General features: G+C 38.1%; 1 protein-coding gene across 4 annotated transcripts in view; it reads right to left on the bottom strand.

The window, feature by feature from the left end:
• THADA (THADA armadillo repeat containing) overlaps positions 1-25,840 on the bottom strand; it is a 172,253-nt gene that overhangs the window by 126,827 nt on the left and 19,586 nt on the right. For all 4 annotated transcript variants that reach the window (XR_003926238.2, XM_030034578.2, XM_041128294.1 and 1 more), the window contains exons 21-26: positions 24,827-24,984; positions 17,459-17,568; positions 9,099-9,222; positions 6,052-6,165; positions 4,785-4,907; positions 3,998-4,089 (exon numbers count right to left, since the gene is read on the bottom strand). Coding sequence is in view for 3 of the 4 variants with exons in the window: in XM_030034578.2 (XP_029890438.1) it covers positions 3,998-4,089; positions 4,785-4,907; positions 6,052-6,165; positions 9,099-9,222; positions 17,459-17,568; positions 24,827-24,984 (721 nt within the window). In the remaining variant the exon portion in view is untranslated. The remainder of the gene's footprint in view (positions 1-3,997; positions 4,090-4,784; positions 4,908-6,051; positions 6,166-9,098; positions 9,223-17,458; positions 17,569-24,826; positions 24,985-25,840) is intronic.

Raw genomic sequence — 25,840 nt, forward strand, 5'->3', positions numbered from 1 at the left:
TATCTGGAAATCAAAGTATCATTTAGCCAAATACACACCCATGTCCGAATGTATACACACAAACACACACACTTACAGTGGCAGCAGAAGTTTTGATACAGCCTTTCTCAGAAAGAGAGAACCCGGAGAAAATTTCTGTTTCTTTCTTTTCACTAGAAAGTTCAACCTGTATAGTTGCACGGACCACTGTAAACAGTCTTCACACAACTTCTCTCTCTTCTACTTGCAAGAGCTGCACACATTTGTTATTTTTCAAGTATTAACTTTCCAATTCATTATTTCCTTGCCCATGCTAAAATTAAAAAGATGCATCAATATTTAATGAAAACAGAATATGATTGCATCTCCTGTAGAGCATGATGTAGAGTAGTCCCTTCAAGTTTCCAGCAAACCCTTAAGAGTCAAGTTTGGCATCAGCCCAAAGTTCTGCTCAAGGAATCTCTCTCCTTCACTGCCCCAGTTCTCCACTCCACAGTTGTACCAATACAGCTGATGCAAACACGTTGCAGACGACCCAAAGCAGAGCCCCACCGACAACTGAACCAGCACAACCGAGCACTGGGAGCCATGATGTGTAGTTGTTAATTCCTTCCACCCATGTCTCCTCAAACTGCAGACCAAGTTTTCAGAGAACGGACCTTTTCTAGCATAATCTAGTATTGCCTTGTCCTCAGATTGAGACAGACAGTTCTGGCTGACCTTCCTAATAGCCTTTCAATGACCACAAAGCCCAGCTCAACATGCTTTCCTGCCTCTACTCTCCAGTAGGCATGGCCACTGCAGATGTAACTTAAAACATCTGTCAGCAGTTAGGCTCTCTTTGTCACAGAGTGAGAGGGCCCTTTCACACAGTTGCTCAACTGCAAACACCCAAAACAACAAAGGGATTTTTGGAGGTAAAAATAAAACAAAACCAAAAAACCCCTACCAGAAATCAAAACAAGAACCCAAATCCATCATTCTTTTACATATGCCTGGAAAAAAAACAAATTAAATCAGGTTGCTGATCAGACATAGGTTGTAGTTCATTCAGTCATTCAGTCCAATGCTTCACAACTGATCAAGACCTTCAAATAATGGACCACCACTGTGTTGTCACTACGTAAACACCCCAGCTGCATGGCAATTATAATGTACAAAATTAACATAAACAGGGAATGGAACATAACATCAGCAGACTAAAAGCTGCAAAAGACATGATAGGCCTATAATTTTTGTATAAAGGATGCTATATGTGAATTTTTAGTGGAGATAAGAGAAAGAAAGGGAAACATAACACAAAGTATGTTAAAGAAACACAGCAGTGGAGATAAGTTACCAGTACTGTTCCAACAAAGCTTTCTTCTGGAAATCTACACAAACTCTCCACCACCCCAACTGTATCAGTTTCATAGGAACTCTTCTTGAGAAAACAACCTTTCGGGTTCCATCCTTTTTTGGACAAGATGCCCAGAATAGCCCAGCAATAAGGTAACTCCCCGCTGGCACAGAAGAGACAGATTTAAACCCCTAATCTAAAATTAGGCAAACTGGAAACCTATGCAAGGTCCTAATGGCAGCATCAGAGAGTTGGTCTCTGTCCACAGACAGGCTGCCACTTACTGCAAACAGAACATCCTGCAGGCAATAGAACAAGCTGCTGAAACCCGGACGACTTTCACACAAGCTCCTACAGATGCAAGTTGCTAAAATGCTAGTGCTTTTGAAATAAACTGCCAGATTTAGAAGTGGGGGGGGGAAATTACTTTAATATATGAACTCTGTTCCGGCAAAACAGTAAACAAAACAAGTTTAGAGCTCCCGAAGAGAAGCGACGAAGTGTAGCTGCACCCCAGGGATGTGACTGCAGGGAGCTGTGCAGTAACGGTGACACCTCGTGGTGCCAAACCACTGAAACACAGAGCTCTTCCCAAACACAACCTACCTCAAACCCCCCCGGCGGGGTTCAGAGGAAGAAGCTTTACAAACAAAATAGCCAAACCACCTCTACATCATTCTCCTTCTAAACCAGTATCTCCTGCAGAGATAGGAGTCAGAAACTTGAAATAAAATCTCTACCTCTGTTTTCATACCTCCTGTCTCACTGGTCTGTCTTTAGAAGTTTTCCCATTCCCTGTTTCATGGTATTGACGACTGTATGTGGGAAACAGTAGGACTGACTACACACAACATTTAATGCAAAATTGCTAAATGAATAGATGAAGAAAAAGAAGTCAGCCCAGCTTTAACATCTTTTGGTCAAAATGGCTACAAAGAAATTATGGTAAACAGGAAGGTTCAGAGAAGCAAGTTGACAGTGCCAGTTACATAAAAGTTAACATTGTTTTTCATCAATTCATTTCAACTATATAAAAGTTTACTTTCCTTCATTCTGGTATCTCCCATCCCCAACAGATACTCAAATGCATTACTTTCTGCAGCTTCACAAACAGAAATCTCAGGTTACATATCTCATCACACCGCATGTATTTGAGAAGTCAGTTTGCCTTCCCGCTGCAGAAGTTAGTGTGAAGTTTTTCCCTAGGATACAAACTTAAAAAAAGCTGAGGTACGTATCTCTTTCAGTGAGTGCTCAATATCAAAATTAAAAAAACAACTTTAAATGCTGTTATAAAAACAAAGTGAGAAGGCAAAAAGTGAGAAACACTTTATTGCTCTGTTTGGGTTTCAAGGGTTATGGGAGTGAATTCCAGGTTTGGGCAAGAAGTGATTTGGGTTTATGACAAAGCAGGGATAATTTCATGCAGTAGGGGAGATGACATTTCAAATAATTTCTGAGGGAACAGTTATTTTCTAAGGGAAATCTCCCTCCAATCTCCCACCTGTATTTCTTCCTCACATTCATACATGCATAGTGACTAATTTTTCAAGTGACACCTGATATTATTTCAAACAGCTAAAATGGCACCTATCTATCACCTAAAAGATGAAAGACTATCATCATCCCAGGACATTCAGTTTCTCATAATGTGCATGAAAATTATATTAGCTACATAGATCAACACTAAGGAACCACTGTATACTGAGTAAAAAAAAAAAAAAAAAAGTAGAATTTTTGAGGGTAAATCATAACGATTGCCTTATTTCAGAAATTGCATACCTTGTCCATGATTTGAAAATCCATTAGGAAATTGTGAAAGGGTTACCATAATATCCATAGTGTGACCACTCTATGGCCCCACAGACTTACCCAGGAGTATTTTTTTAATGAGTTTATTCTGCATCCAGGGTTATTTTCCCCTACTACAGCAGGAACCTCAGCTACAGAGCACAGGGCATGAGCATGCTTCATTTGCTGCAGAAGCTAAAGGAAGGGGCTGAAGGCCAAAGAAAACATAGGGGTGCTTGTGCGCTAACTGGAGGGCGCAGAGAAAGAGGAATGTTCAGGGCTGGGGAGTTTTAAGAGTCAGAGGAGAATTGGTTTTACATAAGAAAGTGAAACAGTAGAGGATCTGGAGCAGGACTACAGAGTTCAAGGGCAGAATCCCTTGGAAGAGAGGCAGCTTCACAAGCTGCATTTTTTGGAGCTTGGAGGAAAGAGACATGAAAGAGGGACAGGGTGTTCTAGAGTAAGAAGACTAAAGGGAAAAATCTCAAATTAGCAGAGGTTAGATTACCTCCAGGCCTGCTCTAGAGGTAAGGGAACACCCGTGAGACCATTGCTTCTCTTGTCCTTCACCCCTCTCTTTGCTGTCAAGAGCAACAGGGCTAGTTTGTGACAAAAGAGACTGGGCATTTGAAAGAGTCACTGGTACCAAAACCTCTCAGCAACATTCCCCTTCTGTGAAACTGCACGCGAGTACAAATTAACTCTCAGTGCTTAACAGCAGATATTTTTGGCCTTACCACTTATTTCCTGGCAGCACAGTTTAAGCTAAGCTACATGTTTTTGTAACATCATGATTCAAATATATCCATAAAGCAAGCAACATTTTCAACCTGTTGTTGGCTAAGGTTATGTTTTGCAAACTTACAATTGGTATCAAGTGAAGCTTACCTATTTTTTTTTGAATTTTCATCTTTCCCTCTTTTAACCCCAAAAATTCTTGTAATCAGAGCACTAAAAAGAAGTGTAGATGAATTTCTTACCTAAAGGAAAAAGAAAAGAACATGAGCTATGTTTTAAAAATCCCTTTGAAATGTACTAATATTTTTTTAAATACAGCCACTAATGTACAGTTGAAAAGAAGAACAGCTGAGTGAAGGACAGAGCATGCCTACTGTTCAGAGGTTAGCACATTGAAACAATTAATTCAGAGCACCTTTCCTCTTAATCAAGATGGCACTAATAGAAAGTTTGGATTTTTTGGAGATGCCCATCTTTAATGTAAGGAATACATCCAGATTTCTAGTGGTTCAAAGTATTCACCCTTATACATGGCAGGTCACAAAATGTTCTACCTTAATATACCATATGGAATACTATCTTTCACTGAAAAGCAAAGTAACAGTGAGAATGAATGTAAATGCACTCCTTCCTATCTAGGTGCACTGACTCAAAATTTAACAGCCAGATACATTTTTATCTATAAAGCAATCTTTGTCCCTACTTTTTGTCAATATCAGCGCTTCACATTACAGAAAAATGAAACAAAACCAAAAAACATGACCAAAACTATGGCTTTTTTGCAGGTCTACATTATTCTTTATCATACCTTAATATATTACACCATGTAACATTCAGGAAATCATGGTACTGCCATTTATAAACATGACCAAAGCTTCAGTGAACATCACCACTCTATCCTGTTAAATTAGAGAGGCAAAATTAAGAATTAACTTACTGCCCAGACAGGTGATGTAAAACCCAGAATTGCTACTTGTATTCCATCTGCAACATAAGGCATGATGTTTTCACCTAAACGTGTATCCCTGAACAGTGCCCGAAGGATATTTAAAGCATGAACCTGTGGGGGTAGAAGAAATATAAGAAAAATATATATTCATTGGAAAATATCTTAATATATGTTAATTACAGCAGTGAATATGCAAAATAAAAATAATCCCTATGCACATTTACACCACTTTATTTCCATATTAAATACAAGAATACTGCTATTAAAAACATACATTAAAACGGAGCAGCAATAAACACTGTTAAAAACAGTTACAGTTTAAAAATATATTCCTCTAACAAGTACAGTCCAGGCACTGCAAGTGAAGGCCAGCATTCTTTTTTCCTTAGTTTATCATGGCTGTAAAAATAACTTTCAAAATTTAGAATCATCTTTTCCAACATTCTTGACATGCTGTAGATACTGTGAGAAAAAATAAACTACAACTCACATGAGGACAATATTAAGCTAAAACTGACAGTCAAGCTTCCTTCACCATATGGAGCATTTTCTGATATTTCTCTACTCTCTGTAGGGGAAGGTGGTAATATGTGTAGCTTCACAGACTTTGACAAGGCTACATAAATTTATACCACCAGAAGATCTGGCAGAGCCATTAGAACATACTTCTATGTACTGTCAACAAATCATGGCTTGCACTTACAAACCTTGCACTTACAAACAGAAAGATTAAGTATTTGATAACAACATTTTGAAGAAAAAGATCTTGACTTTGATGTAAAATGCATTCCAAATGTATATATTGAAGTTTATAAGTCAGTGAATATGCATAAAATCACTTTTCATGTAGTATTTTACTGCGTAATGATATGATTTATGCAACTCATTTATTTACTCTAAATGTAAACAAATGCTTTCTTGTTAATTTTCTTGTAAAAAGGAAATTACTCATCTATTTGTTTAGAAGTATACTACAGGCAGAAATCCGATCATATAAATTCTAAATTAACGTGACTGTATTTGCTAAAAAAAAAACAACCTATGAAATTACACCCAATCCATTTTTTAGTATCTTATGCACTTGCAAATTCTAGTGACTTCATAACTTCTGCACATGCAAACACATTTTAAAATCTAGCTATAGATAATAAAAACAAAATATCCTTATTAAAAACACACACAAATTTCCTTAACTGTTTGAAGTAACACAAACACTTTTTTGACATTTGCCTTCTGATGAGAGGCTGTATTTTACCTGTGGAATTACACTTGGTGATTCATTCAAAGGTGCAGCCAAAGATATCAGTTCTTTCATTGTCATTTTCAGCAAATCTGTTTTGCTCTTCTTTGGTTCTGAAGCTAACAAAGCCTACAGAAAGTTAAAAAAAAAATTAAAAAATCAGGTGTTTCTAGCCATTTTTCTTTACTACCAGTTCTGCCATACATTCCTGTATTTACCATATTACACAGCCTAGCTACTGACCATACACAAGGACTAAAGAAAAAAAAAATCGCAAAAAGTTTCAGTTTTACTTCTTAGTTTTGTTCAAAGCCTCTTAGCATGCAATGTTTCAGTAAGGAAACTTTGCTTATACACTATCCATCTGCCTAAGAAGATGTGCTTGTATATGACGGATAATAATTTATCACCCACCAAAAAAAAAAATCATTGTATTTATTACAGCGAAAGTATCTGCCATATTATACATACTTACATTTCCTAGAACAGACATTTTTTTTAGTTTAACATACATATTTAAGATGACATAAGCTGGCCAAAGAATAAATCCTGGTTTGCAAAACAAGCAGCACATTTTTAAAAGGAGAAAAGAGATGCATCCATATCCAAATAGTAGTTCAATGGGTAGGACATTCAACTGAGATGAAAATACTCTAATTTAGTCCTCTAAAATTCAGGACTGGAGTTAAAACAGTCTTTCTCCCTCTGTCTAGTAGCTCTTGTTGAATTTGTCCAACTTAGTACAAATGGATAATCATAAATCCCCTACTTCTAATAAAAAATGACTATCCATTTGTGTTTTGGGGCCCAGAGTTCAGCATCAGTTCAAACAAGATATTTAATAGTACTTTACAATAAGAACAACCAAATGGATCAACTGTAAGCCAAATGAAGTATAGAGGTTAGGCAGAAACTCAGAAGTAGTCACTGTCAGTTTATCGGTACCTTTAACAATAGGAGAAACAGAGAGGGAAGGGGGAAAAAAGTATTCATGAAGTATAAAATAAAGGAGAATGAACTGAAGACTAAAATTTCATACCCTAAAAATGTTAAAGCTGTAACTAGTATTTTCCCACCATTTCCTCACCCACTAATTGGAGCTGCACCTTTATACTATTAGGTAGTAATATTTCTATTTTAAATAGGTCATTTAAAATGCTCATAACCTTAAAAATCACATATTATCATTAAAACAGATGTGGTTTAGTGGAACAAGAATAAATGTCACAAGAAGCAGATGGCAAAGAGACCACACTGAGTCTCGATTTTGTGCATTAATAAAATAACCTTATTATAGTAATGTTAGGATATGCATTACAACTTGTATTTTTATCATTTAAATGCAACATGCTATTTAAGGCTTAATTCATTTCACTGAGTGCTACGAGCACATTCAGAACTACTCCCAAAGAACACTATTGCCTCTCTTTACAATAAAATTACAATTTGAAAATAATTATTTCGGACTAATCCCAAAGTTATTTCAAACCTACTCATTAATTGACTAGACTAACTTCGTACTCTTCCAGAGCTGTCAAACTAGAAGCATCTGACCTGTTTATCCAAACAGCTATGGCTCACAGCAAGCTTTGCCGTATGGACTCAGTAATGTAGGCCAACTGCAGACTACACACATTTACTGCAATGGGGTACCGTTGGGTCCACCTAGTCCTTACATTAGGCAGTGTAACTTTTTACATGAAAAATTGATTCAAACATGTTTGTTTTTTCACATTCTCAGGATTAACGCTAGCTAATGCCCACTGGATTCAAACTCTGGTGTGAATGGGGAAACCAGAAGACATGAAATCACCAAATTAATTTTGCAGACAACTTAAAGATCTTTCCTTTTTATATCTGTATCCGCTGAAACTGAAAAGGAGAAATGTCTCTAAAACCAATGCCCTACTTCTGATCTCTGCTGCCTAGCACACATGCATCTAGCAAAGCCAGGAGCAGGCTGTAACTGACATAAGAGAGATCGGACAGAAGCAGGCTGCCTCAACTTTCTCAGGGCAAACTTGAAGTGGAAAACAAGCAAGATGAATTATTTTGGCAGGGAGAGCTTGCTCCCAGCAGTCCCTTGGATTCTTGCTTGGAACATGCTTGAGACTATACTTCAGTGAGTGGAGAAAGTTATAAATTGTGTAGTTAATCTTGGACTCCTGTCTTAGAAAACTGGTTGAACATTAAAATGATGGAGATTAATTTAGGAGAAGGCAATCATGGCCGCTTTAAGGAGTGAAGGAATGGAAGCAGGATAAATGTAATCTGCAGGGCCAACTCTGCAGTGACCGACCCCACAAGGATGCAGATGAGCTGCTGCATACTACTGTGAGACACTCAGTAGGAGGTAGTACTTTGAGCAGAGACAAAACACTGCCAGCCAGCCAATCAGCCCTCAGTTCTGAACTTGGCAGAAGCTGGAGACTGGGATGCGTGTAGCTGATGGTAACATGGGGAGCAGGAAGACTGCGGGAGCATGGCCCCACACTCATGGATATAAGCCTTCAGTAACCTACTCATTCATTGCACCCGAGACTGTCAGTCAACACCAGTTAGTGTGACTCTCTTACTTGATCGTCCTTTATTACTGTTGAGTGGACTTCCCAAGTTCTTTGTAGTATTTTCTAGGCCACCATTTTACAATTCTATGATGGTCTGTTCATATTTTACCTCTCTCCCACTTCACATAGAAGCAGAACAGAGTTACATGGTTAACAGAGCCTTACTTAATCTGTGAATTAATTTATTAATTTGCCAGGATTATTACAGTGGCCACACAGAGCCTAAGCTCAGTCTTTTGAAATGCTGTCTGAATCTACCTCAAGCCAAAAATCTCAAGAGTCAATAGAACTGCAGCGCTAAACAGCATCAAACGTGGTTTAATTAACATGTGACAACTTGGTTGCACAAAGGCAATAAAAGTCTGTATAAAGACAAGTAACTTTTTAACCAAAAGGGGTTGAAGTAAGAAAAATAAATAAATACATAAGTGTATTCACCAGAAAGGACAAAAAAAAAAAAAAAATTAAGTCAGAGTTAATAACGTTAGTTGGTACCTGTATGTAGAATGGAATTCCTGCACTACGTCTGGTTGCACATAGTGTAGACGAAGATTTAATTTCTTCTAACACACCGCTTAGCCACTGCACTGGCATCTTGCGCAGACTCTCACTGTTACATCTACATGAAACAAATACATAAGAAACTAGGACAGAGTCAAAGAAAGTGTTTAGTGACCTTAAGAAATATTTCTTACTATATGTGAACATCTCCAAGCATATATGCAGATTTTTTTAAGAAAGAAGACAGAAATTAAAAAAATAATTGTACATTTTTCCAATGTTGGTACAAATTGTATTAACCATACTTATTAAGTGCCACTAGGAAAAGATATTTCACTCAACAGAAAACAGGATTCTGTGCTTCAGCACTGCAACTGTTCTCTTCTGCCAAGAACTATTATCCTGTTCTGCAGAAGAAAACAGAGACATATGCACATCAGTCACTGTGTAGGAAGTGACACTTTACAAATTTATATCTTTGTTGTCACACAGTAGCTGATGCGTGACCCTTACATTAACTAACATGTACAATTATGTTTAAAGCCATACAAAACAAAACTGAAGCCCCTCACAGTAAGTATGTATTATGTAACTACTCCTGCAAATCTCTCAAGCAGTAGAAGGAATAAAAAACAAGACATACTGCTCTTTATAAAATACTACATCAGTCAAACTTTTGATAAAGCACCTGAATTGCGCTCCTATCATTAAATACTCTTCCTCTGCAGTTATAAAACACAGCATTGCCTGAAAGCAAAGAACTTCCAAGGACAAGGAGAAGTAAAGTCTACTTCAATTGCTGGTGCTGATCAGTTCAATGAAATATACCACATCCAGTGTGCAAGACCAGCTCTTTAATCTTATGTCAATGTTCCAAAAGGATCATTCATTGTTATGAAAATTTCTATTAATGGGATGTTGTTATTAAAACCTGTCACACTGGTTTGACACACGATTCAGAGTAGAAGAATAAATCACTGTGGTCAATACAACTGCAATTATCTCAGCCATGCAGGACTTGCCTTACCTAAAAATATAAACTATAATTAAATTCATGATTAAGTACTGAGACCTTACAGTAAGACTACAATCAAGTTTTCTACCTAGGTGACTGAAATAAAGAATTTAAAAGAAAAGCTAAAAGGCAGAAGGTACTGATGTGAAAGCCAAAATCTAATGGAAGGTCTACATCTACCATCTCCTTCTTTAACCTCCTCTCATTAAAGCAAGAATTTAGGCAGGCTAAAAACCTGATACTGAACAACAAATGAGGCTTTAATCTGTAGTGAATCCCTCCTTTCCTTCTTTTACAAAATAAACAGAAAATTAGTAATGCAGAAAACAGAGGTCACAAGAAGTGCCAGACAGGTCAGCAAAAGACACAGCAGACTTCTTACTCTTCAGTAATTCCCTTAGGATTTCTACCACAGGTTTCCTACACTGCTGCCAGGCCTTCTCCCCATTTTTTAAGGGCAACACCTCTTCAAAACAGCAGCCAGCATGCAAATCATCAGTCCAGAATGCAGGAGAAACATGGCTTCACAAGGGGTATGTCATCTCATACCACAGCATCAAAAAAGGTGCTTCCTGCCCCAAGCATGTGACAGAAGCAATCAAATTACTCTGGAAACCAATGGCAAGTTGTCTTTTCTTTGACTTTTCTCTTTCTGTTGCTGACAATTAGCTTCCCCTGCTTACTTTCAGGACATGTTCCTTTGCTCACTTTTGGGTACACAAGGAGGATGGAATTCTAGGGTTGAGACCACGCAAAACTTCTCATGGATCTCCTCTGTGGGTCTCTGCAGCTAGACTCTACTTTGCAATTCTCTTCACCCACATCAACACGCACTGCAAAAGCTACTACTTCTGATCATGTCTGCAGCTGGTCTTACCTCCCTCACTGAGCAGAATTTAAATGTCTTAGTTTAGGCATGCAAAGAACAGTGCTCATCTCTCTTCAGTATGTTATCTTAGTAGTAAAATAAATATCCCACAAGACATATTCACATCTGCTGTTGTGCAGAACACCACAAAGTAAAGCATTAAGGAAATATTTAAAAGTTGCTACGTAGCATACTGAATATTTTATTCTTAAGTAAACTGAGGGGGTTTTTCCCTTTCAGTAGTAGTAGAAAGAGGAGAAACACACCGAAATCCAATAAACTTCAGACTCCCTTAAAACTATATTGCTTTGATCTTGCCACAAGTAATTCTACCTTGTTCAGTCACCCACTAAGGCACTTTTTTTTTTTTTAAAGGTGAAAGAGTTATTGCTTTAAAAAGTTAGAAACATTAGAGACTATTGACTTTGCAATGGAGATGACTACTCCCTTAAATTTGGCAGCTCCATCTCCTTATGGTCTGGCAAGAAGAATATTGTCTTAAGAAGCAGGTGGCCCTGAATTTTAAGAATAAATGAAGCTTTACAATGTAAAAATGGTGGTCTCAAGCTCAAATGTCATTTTCCAGAATGAAAGAGTAATTATTTTTACCAGATCAAACAAATAATGTTGATAATTAAAATATAACACAGTAACTTGATACACAAATTACTTAAGATGCAGTACAGTAAGTGTTTTTCCACAAATTTCTGTCTGTCCGTCTACCGGTTTTAACAATTTCATACATGCCCAAAAAGCCCTTTCTGTGGTCAGTATCAATGAGTACAAAAAACCTGGCAATCCAAAGTTAAAGCTAAACCCCTCTCCCTTACTCATATGGCTGTATTTTCTCCTATCCCAAATTAATGGTGTGTTAAGAACAAAGGGTCAATCTTGGATTTGGCCTTCGTGGATGTCAGTGGTTTGTGGCATAAACTTCACATGCCCAGAAGCATTTTTTTATACATGGGTATATCCAGAATTCAGTGTTTCCAATCACTGTAATCAGTCCCTACCTGGGGAAAAACGGGTTTTCTTTCACCATTTTTCCTCTCTCAATAGACCTGTAGTATTATTATTTTCACATATGTAATGTGATTCCTAGTCTTTTTAAAGGTAGTCTCTATACTGCCCGAGCACTTCTCAGACAAATAAGGAGACAAGAATCTAGCCTCAGAAACACATTCAAGGTGTAAATCACCCTAGAAAACGTCTACTTTTGAGAACAACTCCTCTGAAACTATGAAGTCCTTCCACTTGCATCCTCGTTTTCATAGCATCTGCTCTAAATGAAGCAAAATTTTCCAAATTATATAGGTGCATTGAGAAAGGTGCTGTTTTGAGGCTTCTCTAGCAGTAAAGCAGAGCAGAGAGAATCTTGGGTGGCCTCAGAATTTCAGAGAGACAGTATCATTACCCCTATCTCTCTCTTTCACCAAGCAGGGAAAAAACAAAGGGGGGGAGAATATGAACAGAGTTAAAAATTAATAAGTCTTTGAACTGAGCAGTGCCTTAACATTTTATCTTGTACTACATTATATAGTGTTCTTCCCAACCCTACAAGCATCACAATACATAAGAACAGGTTTCTGCTGTCACCCCAGTTTATTTCTCTCCATTTTAGACTCTTTCCTTCACATCTGTGATTACACTTTTGCTGAGAAGTTAGTGATAATTCTAGTACATTTCACTATAAAGTCCATCAATTATTTTTAAATTTTAACTTTTACAAGAAGTCTTCCTAACAGACTGTAGGGGCCTGGGAAAGCAAAGAGTTAGTCACCTCACAGCAACTAAATGAGTCAGCAGCAGAGTTTACTGCAAAGAATTAGGAGGGTCTACTCCCAGTTCCCCAACAGAAATATTACAGAAGATCTGACACTGACTAGGTACAGATGAATAATTTCCACTGATAGTGGATTAAACATTTGTAAAACCAAAATGGGGTTTTTCTTTATCATTACTGTTTTCCAGAAAACTGTATGATATGGTCCTAACTTGCTGCATATACATAAAATTGTGTTCACTGAATTAAATTCAAGCTCCAATTTGAACATTTAAAAATGTTCAAAATACATTATTCTGAAATAAACACATCGGGCTGTATGACATAACTCTTCCTAAACCTTCCCCTTGCATTCTGCAACTTTAGTGAAGCAAAGCACTACAGCCATAGATGTGGAACACCATGATTTTGAGATTTCCAGAAATCTTTATGTTCTACTTGATCTCTCAGAAAAGCTTCACCAAATATAATGGAAGCAAAACAGGCAAAACACCATTTGTAACAGAGAAATTGTTTGGGTATTTATAAGGATTACAGGAGATTCAAGTTTAAAACAGATGCCCAGAGGCTTCCAGGTACTTTCCCTAACCACCATGTTATCGGACCAAATGAGCATTTGTAATTTCTCAGGGCCTATGACAGGAACATATTTTAAAAAAAAACCAAAAAAACGCTGCTTGTTTCATTGAAATGAACATTGCTTATTTTGTAACTGTATGGTTTTCTGAAGGTGCAGCCACTGACAATACTAAGCAGGCATGACAAAGGGAGCATTACACCCCCAGAAGAAATATGAACAGGGAAAAGCAGAAATGGTAACTTGCATACTTAGAGCAGACTCAGCAATTTATATCCAAATGTCAAGACGGAGATCAAATTTCAGCAGGTTCATAAGAAACCTCTGTGGAGGAAAGATTTTTCTTTCACCACTAACTCAGGTTTGAATACCATTGCTCTGTCTAGAAAGAAGTCTACTCTTGGTTCTTATAAAGACTGGTATTTAAGGGTTGTATAGCTAAAAGCAAGCTCAGATGGTAAATATTCCAGCATATAGTTTTAAGAAAATATTTGGCTATAAAAGTGAAGGACCATATGCAACTGGAGTCTTTCATAAAACCATGGAAAAGGGATTTGGCACAGTCTTAGTGACAGATTTTTCACTGGGTCTTAGAATGAATTAACAGTGTCAAGGATGCTTCTGTAGGTCTTGAGTTCAATTCTGTTCAACAAGATATCATGTTTAAGCTGTATATTACTATAAGGTGCCCCAGACAAAGGCTTTCTCCTCAGGTATTTGTGGATGCAGCAGTAATTTAATATAGATTCTGGTACACACGCCTCAAGACTGTCCGTGAGCCTGGCAGCTATGGAGAGAGGTAGGCCAGTTTGGATTTACTTGCAGAGTGGAGCTCCTCAGCTGTAGCAGGCTAAATGGAAAGACTCTGGAACAATCAACAGACCTGCAGGGCAACTACATTCACCGAGAGACTCGCCCGTTCTGGAGAAGAGTCCCAAGATACTCCCTGTATCCCAGGAGTACCAAACCAAAGAGTCATTAGCTATTCTGGTATCAGACTCCTTTCTCCTTCATTTTAAATACAAATATTAGCCTTGAGACCCATATTTTCTGGCAAACATCTTCTTTCCTTCTTTCATTGAAACAAATGTATTTCCACAGCGCTGCTCTCTGGTTCTTGTAAACTGGCTTTTGCCAAAGGAATGCTTGCTCTACTTGAAATGCCTTAACTTTAAAAATACCAAGCAGTATGTATCATCAAAAAACTGTTTCGGAGAACTTAATTCAGAAGAGGAAAATTACTTAAATATAAGCGCTTTTTTTTTTTTTTTTTTTTAATGCTACGTACATACTGCTTAATGTTTTAATAATTTCCAGAGAAGCAGAGTTGTCTTGAGCTTGGCTCTTCATTTTACAACATAATATAGAGCTGCTCGTAAGTGGATTGTGCTCCATTAAATACAATCGCAGAAAAAGGGAAAGGGAACAAACATCAGGAACCTCTCTGAAGTCTGGGTAGATTTGTTCTACTCTATTTGCCTCAAATTTTAAAAGAAATTTAAAAACTGAAAATCAAAGAAAAACAGCTACTCTGTCATGTAAACAGTCCGCTATGAACTGACAGAATGTTTTATATCTTTTCTATATCTCCTGCTGTTTAGTTTGCCTTTCCTATAAAGTTTGTTCTAGATAGTCCTGCATATTGACAGGCTAATGAGGCTGTACCTGTTTGGATCACCCCCTTTCTCCCCTCAAAAAGGCTGGTGGTAGTAAAAGGTTTGTTTGGTTTTTTTTAAACAGTATTACTCTGATGGCCAGACTCTCTTCAATCTGATGGGAGGAATAAATCCTTTGAAACTAAAGTATATTGCACAACTTAACCGTGGAATGTTTTTTACATCAACACATTTATATTCACATGCAACATACCTAGGGATAACATTCTTTAATATTCAGCATTTGTTTCTATGCATTCCATACTGTTAACAGCTTATTTTATTTGGAATTCTATATTAATTTAATGAATGTTCAAAGAAATGCTGCCTAACATGAAAATAATAGCTTTTGACACAACGTGTTTTGATTTGTCACTGTATGTCTCAAAAGATGACCAGTGCCTTAACTTGTTAATATTTTGTTATCTGAACTTATTTCTGCCTTTGGAAAAAAGCAAGTTTCACATACAAAACTAAGTTTAGATAACAATACAGAAAGTCTTAAGTTATGACATCAGAGGTCTGCAAGAGAAGCACTGAAAAGAATGAAGGATTTTGCTGTTGGAGTGGGGGTTGTTTGTTTTTGTTTTTTTTTTTTTTAATTTAAAAAAAAGACTATTGCAAGTGCAGTATCCAATTCAGGAGACTGAATGAAACAGTGCATAGTGTGCTAAAGTATCTATAAACAGCAGCCAGAAGTATGCAGCAGACAGCGAACAATGTTTTGTACTTGACTTGGAAATATCAAAAGTATAAAATCTCTGCTCTGTAGCCCATTCAAATTAGATTCACTACTGATGTGACAATATAACAACTTCTCTAGGAAGTTGCCCAGATAAGTGGGACCACCTCAACTGTTGTCAATGTTAGTAAGTTTCCAGTCACTCATCTTGGCAAGCTTTTTCTCACTCACTGTAGGAGCTGCTCTCTCAATACTCACAGCACTGAAAATAGAAAAGATCTAGCCCAGCAGGGAAGTTTATAAGAAGCCAGCACAAAAGGGTGCCACTGGGCAATGATCTGATACATCACCTTAAAACTTGCTGAACCAAGTTTTCATAGTATAGAAAAAGAACACGTTTACACAAATGTATATAATGTATATAGACAGGCAAAAAGATAAGCAAGAACACTATCACACATCAGTTTCTTGTTTTCCTTTTTAAGTAAATAATCAAGTGTAAAATAAGGTTGTGTGAGCTCTCAACAAACTACTCAGGCCAATTTAAAATGCCTCAGATTGCTAGCATATAAAAGAAAATAACGTACCGACAGAACCATCGCTTATACTTTAACATCTCACTGGCATACAGAATGAAGGCCAGAATGTGTCAAACACCAATTTCTGCAGCACTGCTGGTACCTATATGTAGCTACCCACTGACTTCCCATACTAGAGACCAACCCCTCAGTTCTGTTGGGAAAACTGTCCCATGAGACACACTGTGAACCTGGTCAGGCAGCTGGCCTGTACTAAAAACACCAAAACTGTTTCCATCACCAGATTTATTTTTACTTTAAAAAAAAAAATCAAAAAACAAAAAACAAACAAAAAAACCCCAACAACAACAAAATAAACAAAACTACCCCTTTTTCCTTCCTCCACACACCCCAAAATAAACAAGAAACAGATCAGTGCCTCAAACTGGCCCACTTGGGGCAAAAGAGGAACATTGGTTACTTAATTTGGCATTGGTGTGAAAATACATGTACTTCAAATAGAAAATTTGACTGGTCTTTCAAAAAAACTACATTTAAAAAAAAACCACCAAAACCCACAGAGTCAGATTTTGGTATGTCTTATTAAAAACTGGATATGATATAATCACTATATATCACAAAGAAACGTTACCAACACTTGAAATAGGTAACTAAGCATGTAATGCAAATTCCAGCACTCTTGTCCAGACCTCAGGACAATTCTGCTCATTTACTTCTTCTAAGAAAGTATAAAGTTACAAGGGGAAAGAAAAAAAAGTTAAAAAGATTGCATATCACATCTTGTGATGCACTGCCAGGTAGTCTTCCACATGTCAGAATATACAACTCAGTGACAAGTAATAAAAGTTTCCAGGAAGACATCCTGGCTGAAACAAAATGTCTGGCATTCATTTTCATAAAGGGCCAGGGAAGGGAGGGCGGGAGGGAAGAATTCTACACTCCTACTTTTCCCAAGAGCTTTTGAGACCTGTTCAGTAAACTAACACGCCAGAAATGGAGAAAAATACAGCAAGCATTAAATGTCTGTATCATCTTTCAATGCCTAAGCACCATCTCTAACCATAAGTACCACAGTCCAAGTCACAGACGTCATGTAACTAATGTTATAATCATGCCCACACTAAACTCGAATAAAATCCACATGAAATCAAGGATTTGCTTGCACAGCCAGTTTCAGGATCGATGCTAGAGTTTGGTAAAACTATTAAAAACATAGTAAGTTGCCCATCTTCTACCTGGAAAGCATTTCCGTAAGTTGCACAAAGCCAGCGTATGCCAATTCAAATGCACCCCTGTGCCTCGATTGCAGCAGATGATGTTTAAAGTAATCCCCAATATTTTTAACCTAAAAAAGAAAGAAAGAAAAACTCTATTTGAAATTATAGATAGACAATTCATTTATATATGGAAGATACTTCTGCTATTAAAAGCAGCAATCTCTCCCCTGGTTGGAAAGTTGACTAGCAAAAGCAAAAAGCAACTAGAACTCCTATCATAAAAAAAACCCCTTCCTTTAAGGATAACAAATATTATACTCAAATTTTCAGGTTAAAGGGATAGTGCTATGTCCTTAAAAAAGGCCAAGAAAATAAAGGACATAAAATTAGCTATTTGTCCAAGAGGAACACACTCGGATTTTAAGAGAAAGGGACAACTCTGATTTGCAGAGGAAACAAACATAGAATGCTTCTTGTTTGCCTTCACTCTTACCTAAAATCCCAAAGAAAATATCTACTAACGCATAACAGCAGAAACAAACATCTACAAAAATATCTGAAAAAGATAAATTCAAACTTCAAAAATTGTGCCAAAGGGAAACAAATCTACCTTAGCTATTTTTGAGGCTCTAGGATTCTGCATAATTGCTTTGACTACTAGAAACAATTTTAAAATAAAAAAAGGTGTTGTATGTATGTAGTAATTGGAGATACATTTAAAAGTCTCAAAAAGATAAATGCTATAATTAAACTTTCACCAACAGTTACTTTCTAGAGATCTACTAGGATACGAAGTTTTTAAAGCTGTTTGGAAGCTTACAATTCCACACAATCTCTTTCTACAGAAAGGAATGCTTTTTTATTTTTTTTTCTAATTTTCATCAACTTTCAACATCTAAGTCAAACTTCCAATATAATTTGTTTAAAGCACATCGCATATACTTAATTCTATTATGCAAAATTTTCTTCAGGAGTATTTCCTAAGACTTCTTCAGCAGAAGGTTCTTCAAAGCTTTTATATAAAACCAAGCATAAAATCATGTCAAGGTTCTAAGAAAATTCTGCTTATTGTGTTGTTTATAAAATAACATACTTTAATAGTCTGACAAGTAAATAAGATGTCAGAGAAGTTAATGTCATATCTAGCTATACGGTTTTCCACCCTACTGTTAAGTAATTCATATTACCCAAGCAATGAGATTACAATAATTAAAAAAAAATAAAATTGGAGACTAAGTCTACTTACTATTTCCTGCAGCTATAACCCACCTAATGTGAAACAAACAATAATTCGAGATATTTGAGCTAAAACAGTTACTCCTCTGAGTGGATTTTAAGCTAGTTTATGTACCTACGGGGTTTCAGCTTTCTAGCCCAAAAGCAGGAGTAAGCGCCCTTTTTTCAGGAGGAACTGACCCACAGAGAGACCAACTCTCCAGGTGTGTAAACAAAACCAAACCAAGAAAACCATACACATGCAAATCAAATTACTGTCCTGTTCCACCACCACCCTTACATTTTTAGAATAATTCATGTGGAATTTTTTCCTTGGGGGGGGGGGGGGGGGGGGGGGGGGGAGTGTTACGTAACTTTCAATTTCACTGTTTATATTTCTGAGCTTTTCGCAACAGCCACATTGACTACAAGCTTACTTCAAATTGAACTCTGATACATTCATTTCCACTCATAGGCTAGAGTCTGAAGAAAAAGAGAAAAAGCACTGCCATAACTCAGTTCTCGCAAATGACATAGGACTGTTCCTGAGGCAAGTGCGTAAGGATTGATTCTTATCTAACAGCATCGTGCCATCCATAAGCGTCCAGCTTTCCTGTATCATAAAACCAGCATTTCATATGTAAGGATGGAGAACAAGTCAAGTAATTCACATTTTCTAGAACACCACAAAGATGCACAGCAACTGTAAGAAAAGTTTGCACAGGAAATAACACCCTGGTTCAAGTTAAAATATTCAAATATGGAGTAGCAAGCAAATATCTTAAATATATTTGATCATCTTCATCAAAAACCTAGAGTACAACAGGTTAGTCTTACTAATGCAACAATCAACCATTTACAGCACCATGCCTGCTGCTGAGACAAAGAATCTCAGTATTCAAGACAAATTGTTTACAAGAGCTTCCAAAAGTGCTCTGAGAAACAGTTGGTACATTTGTGCCTCCATATGTTATTCTCCTGGCAATAAGATGCCACTAAAGTAGGGTTCTACATTCTACAGGGTATTTTTTTCAAACCATTAGGAGAAGATGGCTTTAAACCCATAAAGGACTGCAAAAGCATCTCACAGTTAGAAACAACTAGTAGCTAGTGAACTATTGCCAACTATACTGAACTCCAGAAGAGATAGACTGATTACATTAAGAACTGTGGAGAGGTGGTTTTTTGGTGGGTTTGGGGTTTTTGTCTGTTTGTTTTAAATTCTTCATTGAATAGAACAAACTCCAAAGCAGCAATGGGAGCCACGCTTTTGCACTGGTGGCACAAATAAGTAACACTATTGAGTGTTGTCTGTACTGAGGGTTGTGGGTACTTAAAAGTCTTCCGTGTACTTGAACGTTCCACCACAAAAGCTCTCTCTGATTGTTGGGTTAACACAGAGACCCTGGCACTGGGACAGTACTGTCTCTACTTCTGCTGTCTCTTTTCACTTTGGTACACAGTTCTGGCAAGCTTATCTCCCAAAATCATCTTGAAACTTCACAGGCGAGATAAACAGGAGTTTGAGGAAGAGCTAAAATTTCCTCCAGGCTTCGAGCATTGTCTCCTGTCTGATTTGCAGGTCATGTAACAAAATCAACATTCATTAGGTATCATTTTGTTGATTACATGGTGGTTACTAGGATATGATACTGGTTTTATTGATTGTCTTAACAGGCAAAGCTTTGAGCCTGCCATCTCTGGACTTTAAAGGTCAGATGGAGAATAAAAGGTAGAATATGTATTTGAATAGAGAGATTCCTCCAGATATACTAGGCAATTCCTATGTCTATTTTTTAAAGGCAAAGCAGGCATCACAAAATGGCTTAGGCTTTGAAGACTACCAGTTCAAATACAGTATTTTGAGACTCCTCTATACACACATAGATCATAGAATCGTTTAGGTTGGAAAAGACCTTCAAAATCATCGAGTCCAACCATCAATCATGCCCACTAAACCATGTCCTGAAGTCCCTTGTCTACATGCTTTTTTTAATACCTCCAGGGATGATGACTCAACCACTTCCCTGGGCAGCCTACTCCAATGTCTTACAACCCTTTCAGGAAAGGGATTTCTCCTAATATCCAATCTAAACCTCCCCTGCCGCGACTTGAGGCCATTTCCTCTCGTCCCATCTCCAGCCACCTGACAGAAGAGACCAGCACCCACCTCACTACAACCCCCTTCAGGTAGTTGTAGAGAGCGATAAGGTCTCCCCTCAGCCTCCTTTTCTCCAGGCTAATCAACCCCAGTTCTCTCAGCTGCTCCTCATAAGACTTGTGCTCCAGGCCCCTCACCAACTTGGTTGCCCTTCTCTGGACACGCTCCAGCACCTCAATGTCTTTCCTGTAGTGAGGGGCCCAAAACTGAACACAGGACTCGAGGTGCGGCCTCACCAGTGCCGAGTACAGGGGAACAATCACCTCCCTGCTCCTGCTGGCCACACTATTTCTGATGCAGGCCAGGATGCCGTTGGCCTTCTTGGCCACCTGGGCACACTGCTGGCTCATATTCAGCCGCCTGTCAATCAGCACCCCCAGGTCTTTTTCTGCTGGGCAGCTTTCCAGCCACTCTTCCCCAAGCCTGTAGCGCTGCATGGGGTTGCTGTGACCCAAGTGCAGGACCCGGCACTTGGCCTTGTTGAACTTCATATAATTGGCCTCAGTCCCATCAATCCAGCCTGTCCAGATCTCTCTGTAGAGCCTTCCTACCCTTGAGCAGATCGACCCTGCCTCCCAACTTGGTGTCTTCTGCAAACTTGCTGAGGGTGCACTCAATCCCCTCATCCAAATCATCGATAAAGATATTAAACAGAACGGGGCCCAACACCGAGCCCTGGGGAACACCACTTGTGACCTGCCGCCAACTGGATTTAACTCCATTCACCACAACCCTCTGGGCTTGTCCATCCAGCCAGTTTTTCACCCAGTGAAGAGTACACTTGTCCAAGCCATAAGCCACCAGCTTCTCAAGGAGCATGCCATGATGAGAGACAGTGTCAAAGGCCTTACTGAAGTCCAGGTAGACAACATCCACAGCCTTCCCCTCATCCACTAGATGGGTCACCCGGTCATAGAAGGAGATCAGGCTGGTCAAGCAGGACCTGCCTTTCGTAAACCCATGCTGGCTGGGCCTGATTCCCTGGTTGTCCTGCACATGCCACGTGAGCGCACTCAAGATGAACCGCTCCATAATCTTCCCTGGTACCAAGGTCAGGCTGACAGGCCTGTAGTTCCCCTGATCCTCCCTCTTACCCTTCTTGTAAATGGGTGTCACATTGGCATCTCCATACCGAAGAGCTGAAGATGTTATAATCAGTGCACACAGTGGCATTTAAATGCCATGCAAACCCAATCTCGTACTTAAAAGACAATGTGCTGGTTTTGGCTGGGATAGAATTAATTTTCTTCATAGTAGCTAGTATGGGGCTATGTTTTGGATTTGTGCTGAAAACAGTGTTGCTAAATCCACAGGGATGTTTTCGTTACTGCTGAGCAGGGCTTACACAGAGTCAAGGCCTCTTCTGCTTCTCACCCCACCCCACCAGCGAGGAGGCTGCGGGGGCACAAGGACGTGGGAGGGGACACAGCTGGGACAGCCGACCCCAACTGACCCAAGGGATCTTCCAGACCATATGATGTCATGATCAGCATATAAAGCTGGGGGGAAGAAGGAGGAAGGGAGGGATGTTCGGAGTGATGGTGTTTGTCTTCCCAAGTCACTGTTAGGCGTGATGGAGCCCTGCTTTCCTGGAGATGGCTGAACACCTGCCTGCCCATGGGAAGTGGTGAACGGATTCCTTGTTTTGCTTTGCTTGCATGCGTGGCTTTTGCTTTACCTATTAAACTGTCTTTATCTCAGCCCACGAGTTTTCTCACTTTTACTCTTCCGATTCTCTCCCCCATCCCACTGTGAGGGAGGTGAGTGAGCAGCTGCCTGGTGCTTAGCTGCTGGCTGGGGTTAAACCACGACAGACGAGGAAAGTGCAAATTTTATATTGTCCCAACTTCCTAGTAACACACACACAAACAAAAAGTATCAAATGAGCTGCCTTTCTGCCGACTTCTCCTACATAGGTACATACCACAACAGACAGCGTTAACAGCTACAAAGAGGAATCAAGAATTAGTGCCACAAGCAGCCAGCTAACACCACTGCCTACCAAGAAGCACAGTTCTGTTGTCCCATTTCGTAATGTGGACCAGCGCCAGAGATGCTGTCTTTTCATTTGCATGCTCAATTAAAAAAGGGGGCAAAAATAATCAAAGGACTATGTGCAAATTCAACACTCACTGTGATCTTTTGTCTGAATAAATTGTGACAACACTGATACTATGAGGTACAATTTAACAGTTACTGATCTAGACACGAAACAAGGTACAAGACGAGGAAGGCTTTGCAACAGGATGACATAGAATGGCCAAGTGGTGCTACCAGATTTTTCTCAACAATTACTTAGCCGACTCAAGGCAATATGATAAAGGTTTCTCTCAAGTTTTCCCCCTCTGTATTCTTAAATCTCTTTTAATACTTAAAGAATAAAGAAAAGAACGGGCAACTTTAAGGGAAAGCTCTACATGCATATGATACCAAAATCCAATTTTCTTATTTCTCAACACTGAAGCCACAACAGTTCTGGTATTGACACTTCTAGTCATTTATGATGAAATCCCCTCTCTTTTTTTTTTTTTTTAACGATAGGGTAATGCCTGTTACAAAAAGTGCAGAGAAAATGCCCACACTTTTTCCTATAATATTTGTTATACTTTCAGCCAAATTGTATTTCCTTGTGTATTTCCTCACAGGCCTGAGGAAAATCAGGATTTTGAACTGACTTCTCATCAATTTGCATTCTTCAAATTAGAACGCAGACATTCTGTTTTACAGGAAGACATCAGAAGCATAAAGAATCTAATGAGACGTCTATAGGAAAAGAAGGTATTTTGCTTAATAACATAGCATTTCTGAAAAAGCAACTACTAATGTTTGCTTTCTACATAAAGATAGAGATGCTACAGTTGTAGCTGACTCATTCTAAAATACCAGTTCCTTTTTGACTTGGAGCAGATTAAGGAACTTAATGGTGGAAATGCATATCTGTTCTCTCATCTACTGTCCAGACCTCTGCAACAGCGCAAGCACAGCTGTTAACCAGATGAAAACATGAAAGCTAGAGACAATTCAAGAATAAAGATACTAACATTATTTCCATGGCACCACAACATTAGATAACATAAGAAATAAGATCTGCAGTACGTTATACTTTTATTTATTTTAAGAGGGAAAGTTCTAACACCTAAGGAAAAACTAAGTAAGTATTTTCTGTTGGAAAGAAAGAGAGGTTAAAGAGTAGTAAGTCTTGCATATTTCAATCTTCCATGTAGAGACTGGTTTTTCTGAAACCATATGGAAATGAAAAGGTCATCAATTAAAAAACAGAATTTAATAAACACAAAGTATTTCCCAAATAAATGCCTGTGGTAATCTAATTTCTTGTAAACACTGCAGTCAACATTCTACAAGAGACCCAGAAGGCATATTAATATTTCTGATCTCTTAAATCAAAAAAATTGGAGAAAAAAGAGTCACATTACATACAAATTACTCATAACTCAGTCTCCTACAGAGGTCAAGACTGTGACTAGTCAGCATGTTTGACTTTCAGAGTTATTGATTATGAAGTTCAATTAATGAAGAGCTTTAAATAAAATCCCAACATCCAGAGTTCAAAATGAAACAAAAGACACTTTGAATATGAAGTCAGTTTAGAAGATTTTTAGCAACTCTATTAATGATTAATATATACTGAGAGAGAGAGAGAGAGACAGAGAGGCAGGCAGGCAGGTGTTGGTATCCCTAAACACAGCATACATCTTACAAATAACCCAATACAATTAGAATGAATGTTCCTTGAGTTTGTTAGCTATGTGTAATTCTTCACTTATCTGTTACTACTATAGCTATGCCTTCTGAATACCACTTCATCAAAAAGCAGACTGTTAACCAAGTATAAAAAAAACCACAAGAAAACCATGGGAAGAACATGGCAATAAAAATAACTTTTCCCATTCAGAATGTACATTTAAGAAAAAAATTTTCTGGAAACTGCCTTCCCTCCCTTCCCACCGCAAAAGAAAGTGAAGGTTTTATTATAAAATTCACTTCCCTACCTGTTCTACAGTAATTAACCCATCTGAAGGTTCAGATGTAGCATGTGAAGGCAAAAGTTTACACAGTGTCCCTAAGAGCAGAGATACTTCCTTCATGCTTCTCCAGCAACATACAAGAACCATTTGAGCTGTGACATCACATGTTTGTCTTTCTTTACCTTAAAAATAAAAATCAACAAATGTAATAGTGTAACTCAAGGTTTCAGACATAAACTTTTAACTTAAACTTAATTTACCCTGATCTTCTTACAAAAACACAACTATGAAAAAAAATTTCTGAACTTGCTAACCCAAAAGATAATTCAGTTTTGCTGACCCTAATTACTTCCAGTCCTGAACACTCACTGTACTTTATTCCACTTGGAAAAGGCAGCAACTGCTGTTTTAAAGAGCAGAGATCTTTTGGTCACATCGGTATTCACCTGCACACTGATCTATACAAACACCTACAACTTTGGAGCCAGGCTCCAACAAACTCCACGTCAATCATCAGTCCATCACTCACGGTATGTTACTTGGTTTTTAACCCAGGTGCTCCCGTAGTAAGAGACCTGGCAAAGGTATCACATTTCTGATGCAATATCACCATCTGGTGGCCGCTGTGCCACTTTAACATATTTGCAGACTTCTCATGAAACAAAACATATGGCCCAACCAAAACAACTTTAAACATAGGAAAAAATGTGAGGAAAGAAAGTTCAAATATTTAAAACTTAAAAAGCTTGCATAAACTATAAAATTTAAAAATGTAGAGGTATTCTGTAAATTTATTCTGGCATACACTAAATATGCAAAAGTTTACAATTTCTTTATCACTGTAAGGCTCAATTTCATAGCTGCTATTCATTAGACAAATTGCATCTAACATTTTACCACTGGAATCTTTCAAACAGAAGCTTCTGCTTATGTCATTTTATGCAACAAGTTTCATTGCATTAACATATTCCCCACTAGTCTTGTGTACACTGGAGAGGGAAATCACACTAACACCTTTCAACAAGAAATGCATTAAAA

The sequence above is a fragment of the Aquila chrysaetos genome, chromosome 13 (assembly GCF_900496995.4).
Source record: "Aquila chrysaetos chrysaetos chromosome 13, bAquChr1.4, whole genome shotgun sequence".
Classification (NCBI taxonomy): domain Eukaryota; kingdom Metazoa; phylum Chordata; class Aves; order Accipitriformes; family Accipitridae; genus Aquila; species Aquila chrysaetos.